The sequence below is a fragment of the Hydra vulgaris genome, chromosome 06 (genome assembly GCF_038396675.1).
Source record: "Hydra vulgaris chromosome 06, alternate assembly HydraT2T_AEP".
Taxonomy (NCBI): Eukaryota; Metazoa; Cnidaria; class Hydrozoa; order Anthoathecata; family Hydridae; genus Hydra; species Hydra vulgaris.
The window spans coordinates 14,367,155-14,379,337 of NC_088925.1; the positions used below are offsets into that span (position 1 = coordinate 14,367,155).

Consider the following 12,183-nt stretch of genomic DNA (forward strand, 5'->3'; position numbering starts at 1 on the left):
CTGTTAATGCCTTTGGTGTGCATTGTCGAGGCAACATAAGGAGCCCTATGTTAAAACTTAGGTTTAATTAACAGGACTGAGATAATTGCATAGCTCATTGCTTAGGAGGCTGTGCTCTATGTATGAATGAGTCAAGCTCGTTTAAACTTAAATCATGCCAAAAGTAACCCAAAATATAAAACATAAAAAACCATCCCCACCACCGAACTGTTTTAATATATCTTTTACTAATATTCGGTCTGCAAAGCAACCTTCCATCAGTTTAATCTTACCTCTTGCAAAATTCACCAGACTTGATTGCTCTCAGTGATTTACATTTAAATTCAGCTATTCCTTCCTCAGATCTCAATGTTGAGATCTGAGGAAGAATTTTTCAATCTCTTACTTAGATAGTTTAACTTTGTGAATTATTTTACTGACAACCCTAATCATTTACCTTCACTCCTTGATTTACATCTTGTCTCTAATTTTAGCTTGTGTTCAGTTTCTCCTTTTCATTCCTTAGGCGGTTATGGCCATATGCAATGATCTCTTTAAATCTCTCATCTTGTACTTCCTTTTCAGACTCACCCTATCATTGCACTACCTACTAATACCCTAAAGTGGACTGGAATTCTTATCTTGACTTTCTTCATACAGTTCTTGGGTTAATGTTTTTTCTCTCTCAGTTGATAAATGGATTCTGGATTCAGGCAGGAATGCATGCTTTTATTCCTTCTTGTAAGTTCCAAGTCAAGCCTCACTCTACTCCACGGTTTTCACTTTCTTGTGCATCAGCTATATCTAATTGTAATCATTCTTGAAAACAAACGGCTATTTATTATTGCAAGAAATCGTAAAAGGTCCTGTCTGATGCTAAGCTACATTATTCTCAGTTCACTAAAACTTGTATCTTATATCAGAAGTTAGGCTCTATAGACTTTTGTTAAATTTTCTTAAGCATCGTACCTCAATTAAACTCTTCTATGGCTGGTGATCCAGACAACATTCCTGTGATTATCTTACAAAAGTATTCTTCAGAACTCTCTTCAATCCTCTCTAAACTATTTAATTAATGCTTGACTGAGTATTGTTTTCCTGCCTGCTGGTAAACGGTATCTGTTGTCCAATTTTCAAAAACTCTGGTGATTATTCTGACCCCTCCAATTATTATCCGATCAGTCTTCTTTCTGTTATTATCAAGGTCTTTGAATCTTTGATCAACAAATTTCTCACATCTCATGTTGAGTTAAATAACTTGTTGAGTTATTTAACTGTCAGGCAATCAATACGGTTTTCAATCAAATGGCTGACTTGAGTTAACTGCTGTGACTGAAAGATTTTATCGTGGATTAGATTAACAATAAAATCTTTTCAGTTCAGGCTCGCAGTGGCCTTAAATTTTAGCTCCAACAAAACTCAGCTATTTACTGCAAACAACTATCGCAATACTGTTGATATTCCTATATTAATGAATGGCAATTCTCTCATGGAGTCTTTTCTTTACATCTTCTTGGATTATTGTTTACTGCTGACCTTTCATGGAAACCATATATACAATGGATAGCTAAATTAGTATTCGCTAAGGCTGTTTCTCTTTATTGTGCTCTCCATTTTCTTACTCCTGATTCCGTTCTCTACCTCTACAAACCTTTTACTCATCCCAATATGGAATAGTGTTGTCTTATTTGGCTATTATATAACAATGTACTTTCTCTTCTAGACCACAAACGCATTGTAAACATAGTTGGATCTGCTAAGCTTGAGTGCTAAGCTTGGGCCTCTGCAAGCTTGAGTGCTAATCTTGAGTCTCTTTTCCATTTTTGTAAAGTTGCATCCCTTTCTCTTTTTTTATATAAAAACTGTCATGGATGATGCTCAAAAGAGCTGTCACTAAAACTCATTTTCCTTTGACTCTTCATTTAGCAAAATCTCATTTGTCTACTGTATCTGTCCCTGCATGCTGTCCCTCCAAAAACTTTTGATCGCCTAGTTTTTTCCCTGCACCTCAACCTTTCAGAACTCACTCCCATCTTCATGTTTTCCTGACTCATACAACCTTCAACTTTTTAAGTCGCCTGTTAACTGTTTTCTTGCTATATAACTCTATTCTTTTTTTCTAGTAACCCCCAACTTAATAGCTGTTGCTTGCAGCAACTATCAAGTTGGGAGTGAATCAGAACAATAAAAACAAAACAAAACAAAAAACTTTTATAGCTAAGATCCTTATATTAGCTCTTAAGGTTTAAATGATTTTATATTTTTCTTGAGATATTTTTTATCTTTATACACATCAGAAAAAAAAATTACAAATGTCCTAAAAAGGTAGTACAGAATAGAATATATAAAAAGATAAATATTTTTTTATAAAATTAATTTTTTAACAATAAGTATTAAAAATTGTGAAAAGCATGTAAATTATTATCAAAATTAAATTAGATTTTTTCTAATTAGAAAGATCATTTATTCAATAATAACTTTTATTACATTTTGGTTACAAATTTAAAAATCAGTTTTTTATTATATTCTTTTATTTTTTTTATTTCTATAGTTTTATCTTTATTATCTCAAGACTGTAGGGTCATCTTTCATATTTAACTGCAAAGATTATGTAACAAGATTATGTACATGTAACAAGATTATGTAACAAGACAGATTATGTAACAAAAACAGATTATGTAACAAGATTATGTACGTGTATTATAAACATGTCTACTTTTTATTTTTGTAATTTTATTTCTTTAGTTCTATTTTGGTGTTCTACCATCAGTTTACTTTGACTACTGTTAAAATGTAATTTTTATTTAGTAAACATTAATGATTTGAAATTTACTATGTTAATCTAACAAATAATAGTTAAAAAAAAATTTAATTTGACGTTTTCAAAGCGAGAACAACTTTAACTTTTGATCAAACTTAAAAAGTTAGTTTGCACTGTGAATTATTTTGTTAAGTATTTTGTAGCAGCAACAACGACAGCAACAACAATTATTAATTTAATACTTTCTTATTTTGATTCTTGTTTTATTGATTACGAGGCTATTATAAAGAAATCATTCATGCTAAGTCAAATTTCTCACATCAATTTAACAATAAATTAGTTACCAACATATCAAATTACATCCTAACAGACAATGAAAAAGAGCTTTTAAGTTTAGGATTAAAACAAATACATCTCTTAATAATCACATAACGGCTTTTGAAAGATTTAAAACAACCCTTCTCCAACAACTCTATTTTGGGACCGAAGAGATAATGAGGCATCCATTTCATAAAAAATCAAATTGGTCTCCCCCTATGAAGAAAAACAAAACTGTTATAAGTTATCTTAACTCGGTAGAATGTGATATAACTGCACTTGTTTTCTCACAACTACCAAACGATGAAAAAAATTAAAATCCTAAACTTATTCATGCACTAAACTCCCTTATGTTTAATCCCACAATTACCATAAAAAAGGCCAACAAGGGAGGGGGTATTTGTATTTTAGACAAAACTGACTATGAAGAGAAGATCTCTCTACTTTTATCACATAAAAACACATATAAACCACTCTCAGAAGATTCAACAAAAAGTATAGCAAGAGATGTTAACAATCTTATTGACTATATGTTTCTTCATCATATGATTGATAAAAAAACATCGGAGTTCCTATGTCCAAAAACACCCCTTCGTACACCCCTGTTTTATAGCCTTCCCAAAGTTCATAAGATAGGCATTCCCTTAAGACTAATTGATTCTGGTTACAACGGACCAATCGACAACTTATCGTTCTTTATCACAGAATTTATTCAGCCAGTTGCTTAACAACTACCAGCATACTTTAAAGACACAACACACTTCCTTAAACTCCTTCAATCTCATGTACTAAAAATCAACAACTACATCCTTGTCACGGCTGATGTTATATCTTTGTATACAAACATTCCTCACTGCGAAGGTATTGACGTCGTGAAATTTTATTTAAAGAAATCACCGCCATACAATGGTCCCATAAAACGCCCACCTATTGCTTTTATTGACATTATATTAGAAACCATATTAACCCATAGCAACTTTCAATTTTCGACTGATCACTTTTTACAATTAACAGGTACTACCATGGGAACAGGTATGGCCCCGCCCTATGCTAATTTATTTATGGGAAGAATTGATGAGAAAATAATTGACCAATTTTCAATATGGATTTCTTTTTATAAACAATTTATAGATGATATATTTTTTATTTTTCATGGGCCTCTGGAGAAACTAACACAAGCTTTCGAATTTATAAATGCCATCCGCCCCATGATCAAATTTACTTTCAATTATTCTAATTAAAAGAGGAATATACATATATTCACATATAGATACTCACACATACATACATGTATATATATATATATATATATATATATATATATATATATATGTATATATATATATATATATATATATATATATATATATATTCACACATACACATATATATACATATACAGACACACATATATACATGCATATATTCATATATACACACACACACATATATATACACATACACATATATATGAATATATATAAAACTACAATACAAAATTATATAGATATGAGCCCTAAAATCAAAACTCAATCACACATGATAACCACATATACACAACATACAAACCTATATCTACATTACAACCATATACCATCTATTAAAAGAAAATATTATCTAAATAAGAACGAGTTCAAACAAAGATAGTTTATCTAATAAAAGAACAAAAAGCATGCAAACAATGTAAACAGGCTGTATGTGCATAAGGGAGTATAAGTGTAATGTGTAAGTCCATGCTGTCTATGTCGTTCAGCAGAGTCTTGTGTTGTTAGTAACCAGCGTAAAAGATTTATCTCTTAACTACACCAAGCCAGCCCAGTCATACTCCAGAAAACCATGATGGATTAAACACCTATGCATGGATTTATAACTGACTTATGACTAAAAAACTAGCCCAAGCGTCTTCCAGAGGCAAACAATAAAGATTAATAGAGGAATATTTAAAAATGAATAAGACAGACAATGCACCTAAACAGTACTAACAATAAAAATAAAGTATGAAAAGTATGCATACAACATCATCACCCTAAAATCATACACTTTGGTCAAAAAAAGTATTATCAAGCTTATAATTTCAAGATGCTTGCAATTTGTTAGAATTAAATCTGTCTATACTATCTATAATGTCTTATAACAAATGCTTAACTATACGCAAATATAAACCATCTACTGTTTAATTTCTCTATTATTATAAAAGCATTTAGACAAGATGGTGTTTTGAAATAATTGAAAACCATCCTGCTACTATTTTTCCTCCATTTAAAGCACTGTATATTTACATATTTTTTTAAACAAATTTACTTTGAACAAGGCTAAAACCACTAAGTTGGGACAAAAACAAAGTAGTGAGTTGAAAAGTACGACTGTTGATTGAGACTGTTTTGTTTGAATTTTCATTTGACTATTTTGATTAAGTGAACAATAAAAAATTAATGAAAAGTGAATAATAATAAAAGTGCTGACTAGAACATGGTGCCTTTTTTTGTTAATTTTTTATGTGATTTATTAATTAGAAGTTGTAAGCAATAGAAAAGTGTAGATAAAACATTCATATAATTAAAATAAAAGAAGAAAAAATGTGCCAATTGAAGATAACTAAATGACACTAAATAAAATAAAGTATTTTTTGGTAAAAAGATATGTAGAAAACTAGAGAAAAAAAAAATCTAACATTAAGTGTTGCAAATTTTATTGACAAAGGTTTTCTGTCTAATACTTTGAAATTTTATAAAAAATTCAGTTAATGTTATTTATAAACTCATTAATATTGTCTCATAAGAGATTCATTGAGATAAAGAAGATGCAAAATATCAGAGTACGAATAATCTAAATTGAGAGAGTTATTTTATCATGTCTTAAAAAATAAGGAAATAAAAATGCCATATTCACAACAGTTCATAACAGTTCACTCCATACTTCACAACAGTTTATTCTTCTCTGTAATTTCTGTTAGCAAATTAGTTGTTAATGATTTGTTTCAAAAAGCTTGTAGTCTATTAAACATTGCTTTTTTAAACAGTTTACTTCAGTTGAAAAAAAGAAATTAGTAAAAAATAAAAGTAGTCCCAAAAAGAATCTCTTTTGTGTACAGTTATCAATTTAGCTACTGTAAATACTTTTGGAAAAACACCATTTTAAAAAGAATAATTCATCATAGTACATATGAATTTGGAAGTGTGATAAACTAGGAATGTAGAAGAGGAAGTGCAAAAAGAAAAATTGTATGAGAACTTATAGCTGCAAGACTATTTGTATTTTCAAGAGTATTCTTTATTAAATTGGATTCTTCATTTCCATTCATAGGATGAAAAAAAACAAAAACAAATAAGTATCAAGCTTTTTAAGAAAGTTGCTAAAAACATAGAAGTAATGCTTTTTTTTTAATTTATCTTAAATAAAATGACAAAATACTTAAATATATTAACAACATAAGTATGATGTGAGATGACATTTTCCTTGATTTTGAGACTTAGAGAAAAAGTATTAGTAAAAGGCATAATGTATATGATCTTTAGTTCTTTTATAAGTAATTGCTTGCTTAATTTAAGTTAGTCTACAATTTTAATACTTTAAAAAAAATTTTAATACTTTAATAAAAAAGTTTAATTAATTCTATTATTTAATTTGTAAATATTGTCTCATCAAAGATGTCAATCCAAGATTATTAGATTACTAATAACCGAAAGAGAGAATTACCTGATTATGCCTTAACATACCGAGAAATAAAAATCCCACCCTTCACAACAGTGACAACATCAATATATAAGACGACAATGCCAAAAAATAGAGTGAAAGTATCAATAAATTATAGGTCTATTTAAAAACAAAATATTCTTTATTCTTTATTGAAATTATTCTTTCACTAAACTTTACTTTTTAAAGTATTTTTTTATTTTGTGCAAAAATTAAAATAAAATAATAAATCCTCTCCTTACTTTGGACTTGAACAGGTCTCTAATAAAACATAATTTGCCAAAGGTCTCTGAATCCTTTAAAATAATTGAATGTAAATATAAATGTAAAAAAAAAAAAAATACAATTTAATAGAAAATACATTTTTATTTGAGTCAATTACAACTATCAAAATATGAACAATAAAAGTGCACACCATAAATTTATTTAATTGATGTCACAGCATAAACAGCATAAAACATAAACAGCATAAACAGCATAAACAGCATAAACAGCATAAAATTTTATTAGTTGTAAAAATATAAATTCCAGCTATATAACAAAATAGCATTCAAGTCATCAATCAAGCAAAAAAAATACATGTTAAGTACGAGATAGGTCTAAGATTTCTTATCTATCAGGAAAATAAATGAAAGCATTGTTGCACATTAACAAAGTTATAAGTGTATTAAAGATTTTTTTTTTTTACAGCTACATTATAAATATTTTTAACTTCCTTATAACTATTATCAAACCATTGATTTATTTCATTTCATGTTTAAAAATGTATTTTAGATGGACTCTTGATTCCTTAAACATAAAAGTTCAAACTCAAAGTTTAGATAAAAACCTTAATCTAGCTTATTTAGTTACTTTGGCCTTTTTGCTAGTTTTTTCAGTTTACTGTAAAAATATTATAAATAATTATTTTTCAATTAAAAACATTTGTTAAAAATAGAGCTTTTGAAAATAATGGAGTTCATCCAAATGTATAAAGAACTTGTAAAGTTTAAAGTTTTGTAAAGTTTTTAAAGTGTTGCTATTGAATGCATTTTTAAATTGTCCCTTGTTTCATGATATATATTATGGAAATATATTTGAATCCTAATTTCAAAAAATTAGGATACAGATATATTTTCTGCTAACAAAAGTTAAAATGCGAGAATAAAGAGAGGTTATTTAAGATAATGATTTAAATAACTTTTTTCAAGAGTTAATTTTTATCAGCTAGATATGGTGTCTCAATTTCATATGTTTTTCTTAAAAAAATTTCCGCCAAACAGACAAATATGCAAATAATTTGAAACAAAAAACTTTGCCACAATGAATTTTACATAAATTAAAAGCTTAAATCTAACTTAAAAATTAAAAAAAAATTGAGTTAACAAATATAACTCAATGCAAAAGTGATCTGATTTAAAAAAAAATTATAATAAACAATCTTGTGCACTTTTTTGCACATTTTGAAGTGTATTTATAAATAAAGTAAAATCAACAACTTTGTTTCAAAAAAATGCTAAAAACAGCCATTATTTAAATTTAGCGAAAGAAAAGAAAAGAGCTAAAGACAAAAAGAAATGAGCTAAAAGATCAATATAATGGAACAGAAAATAAGAAACAGAGAGAAGAATTAAAAAACTATAAGTTGTATTAGTCAAAAAAACATGAAGACAAAATTTAATTCTGAATCATTTACATAAAAGGAAAAAATTTGACTAAATAAAGGTTTTTGAGTATACTTTTAAGTAAGTATAAGGAAGTACTTCTTAATCAAGAAAAGCAATATAAAGAAAGCTTATGAATAATATTAGCATAACAGACTTTACTAAAAGCTTTTTGATAAAACTTTTCGAGTGTTAACTTAAAACAAACATAAAATAAATTAGAGTCTAACCATTCAGTATGATGAGTCATCAGACAGCAATATTGGCAGATAGAGCTTGGTCAATTTGAACATAATTTTAATAAGTCGAAAAGGGAAGAAAGATAACTATAAAGAACAAAAAGATTGGTGTGCAATGTGAACAAAGGTCGTTAATTTATGTTACAATAATCATGCAAATAATAACAGAACATGCTAATAACAGGTTGAATGATAGTTAGAAGAGTAATAGAAATCTTGTTTCATAAAAAGAAATGCTTGATACTTTTGGAGCTGATCTTACCTTCTAGGTAGTGCATCTGATTCACATTAGTGTTTAACCTCAATATTTTTGCCGTGGGCTTAAGTCTAGAACTTCATGGTTATTTATTGAAACTCTTTAGTGCATCTTCCAAATATACCAAAATTTGCAAAGGCAGTTTATATGGTTTAGTAGGATTTTTATGTTCGTGTTTATTAAAATAGAAATAAAAAATAGATTCCTTCCAGTAGGAAAATAAGATTCAGTTGAGCTTGTTAAATAGTATAAGGAGTATTGAAAAGAATTCTCAAAAATGCATTTGCAAAACTCTAACAGAAATATTTAAACGAGAAGCACTGAATTGTGGAAGTGTTTGAGAAGAATTGAGCTTGGGTAATTAAAATATTTAACAATAAATTTATAAATTTATATACACCCAAGGAGCAAATAGGTCTGGTGAAATTTTGAAGAAAAGTAACAATGGCTCGACAATGGCTTTTTATTTAACATTTTTTAATATTATAGCCATGATTTAAATTATGAAAAACAAAATTATTAAACAAACATAGTTAGTAATTTGCGTTTTAAGTAATAAACTATGGAGCCGATCAACCCTTGTTGAGTAACATATGCTGAATAACATAGTCTTGACCAAGGTTAGGTGTGACCAAGGTTATATTAATTCTTATGTAAATCCAAATATTTACACCCAAAAAGAAGTTTCTACAAAAAAAAATTACCAAATGCAGTTTACAACCTAAGATGAGTATATTTATCGAAAAACCATTATTATGCTATATAACTAAGAAACTAAAAAGTTAAAAACAATATTTACTAAAACTTCAAAAGTTTATTTATTTATGAAGTTATTTGGAAATTTATAATCATAGTGTTGCAGAAAGAAAAAGTATTACCTTAAATATTAAAAAAATCTTGACTATACATTACTAATCAAGTTTTTAAACATTTTTGATTGTTTAAAATTACATTTTAAGATGAAGAAAAAATTCTTTGTTAGGATAAAAATTTTTTTTTAGATTTGATGTAAGAGCGCACTTGGATTTTATTCCTGAACCTGTTGATTGTACTGAAGAAACGTTAGTTTTTTAGATAATGTTGATATAATAAAGTATATACAAATAATTAAAAGAAATTAAATAATTTTTTATAAATTATTATATACTATTTCTATTTTTCTTTTGTTTCAAAATATTTTAATGTTGTTTTGATGATTTTAACTAGAAAAAAGTGGCTTCAATTACATCCCAGAAAATACTTTTTTTTATTATTATTATTTTTAAACAATACAAAATAAAAAGCTAACAAAGCTACATGCAACACTAAATTAACAGAAAATCACATGACACATACTAGCTTAAAATTAAAACTTAAAAATAATTTATCTTCATTTCTTTATTTAAAATAAAATAAATTTAAACAAATTTTAAAAAAAACTTTATTTTAATATTTTTATCATTATTAACTTCTTTAAGTTTTCTTATTTTCCTTTTCCTTTGTACTATTTTTATAGAAACTTTATTGTCTTTGTCATTATTATTTATTTTCTCATTACTGCTATTTTTATTACTATTATTTTAATTGAAATAAATACTTTTGATGTTACTTTTGCTCTATTAATGAATAAAGTTATTATTGTTATTATTATTACTATTATTTAAATTAATATTATTAACATAATTATTTGGTGTCACGCCTTTGATCAGGTTTCAGCATGAGTGACTCCTTCCTTGTCAATTACTTATTTATATTTATTCTTAATAATGATATTTTGATTTTATTATTTATAATAATATAGATATTCTTATTCTTCTTCTTATTATTACTGTTATTATTATTAATAACATTATTGTTATTAATATATTATTGTAATTAGATGATTGTAAATTTTGAGGAAAATAAATATCTTGTTGTTGTTGTTGCAGTCATTGAATGAAAAAAAAGAAATCCAGTGAAAATGATCAGAAGAACATAAGAAAAAAGAGTTTACTTTATTTATCACATTAAGATAAGTAGTGTCAGAAAAAAAAAACTTTTGATAAGATTTGCAGTATACATGGAATTTCTATGAAGTTAGACATAAAGATGTTTTACAAAAAGCTTTTGGGTAGTAGAAAACTAAGAAGAGAGTTTAAGAGCAAAAAATTTAAAAAGATTTAAAAAAAACTTTACGAGTCAAAAAACTGTACAAGTCAGAAAAAAATGAAGAGAATTCCAAAGATGTTCAAAAAAGAAACTAATGAACAAAAGGAAATCTTGCTGAACGACAAGTAAGATTGAGTTTTGGTTGATCGAGCAAATGATGATGAATGAGCTCATTTGCTCACTTTAGCAGCAACTATAGTAGGGGAAAAAAACAAATAATTCTTCCACAGGGTTTAGGAAACCTTACTTCCAGCCAGCCTCAAAACATTAAACTTTAGAGCTGTACTCTCATTAGAAAATAACAGAGTTGCATAGCAGCTACTCTGACGCATGCAAAAAACTTCATCCAAAAACTTATCATCCTAGGCAGATAACAATGTAATGTAAGTTTACATTTACCCAGTGTATTAGATAAAGAAGGATAAATAACAAGACTAATCAACAGAACTTTATGTGTACCCCTAAGCACTTTCAAAAGAAGGCTTTTTACAAGACAGCAGTCGGATGCAGTTAAAATCTGCCTAAAACAAGAATTTTTATTGAGACACCTCTAGTCTTTGCTAAACCAGGAGCCATAAGAGGGTATTATAAGCCAGAGTTAACTTTTCTTAGCTTTTGCCTAAAAAAGCAAACCCTACAATGCAGCAGAGCATGAGCCAGGTTGTAAAGGACTATATGTTATCAGTAGCAGAATAATCATGTTGATCCTAATCCTGACCTGTTTTTTTTTTTTGCTCTATCATATTTAATAACATTATTAGGGACATAAAAAAACAAAAATAAAAACATGCTCAATAATTTTAATAAATCATAAAAGTAATAATGAAATACTTACATTGATTATACTACTTTTGTCTAACAAAATTTCAAGTTCTGCCTGACATTTATTTAAAAGAACTCGACTGAACATAACTTCTTCATTAGATGTTAAATCAGTCACAGGTTTCTTCAACTAAAATACATTAAAAATATATTTGTAAAAAAAATATAAAATATTTTTATTGTTATCATTATTAGGGTATCCCTTAATAATGATAAAGATTAAAAAAAACTTAATATATTTATATAACCATGCTGCACAAATTTTAGAAGGGGTTTGAGTGTTTGGCTTTTCTGATTTTAATATAATAATGACTGATTTGACGCAGTAACAGTTAAATAATATTG

At 27.3% G+C, this 12,183-nt stretch overlaps 1 protein-coding gene across 8 annotated transcripts in view; it reads right to left on the reverse strand.

Moving 5' to 3' along the window:
* Positions 1 to 12,183, reverse strand: part of LOC136081661 (uncharacterized) — a 180,240-nt gene that overhangs the window by 65,636 nt on the left and 102,421 nt on the right. For all 8 annotated transcript variants that reach the window (XM_065799296.1, XM_065799292.1, XM_065799291.1 and 5 more), the window contains 2 exons: positions 11,852 to 11,968; positions 6,994 to 7,047 (listed from right to left, as the gene is read on the reverse strand). In XM_065799296.1, the coding sequence (XP_065655368.1) occupies positions 6,994 to 7,047; positions 11,852 to 11,968 (171 nt within the window). The remainder of the gene's footprint in view (positions 1 to 6,993; positions 7,048 to 11,851; positions 11,969 to 12,183) is intronic.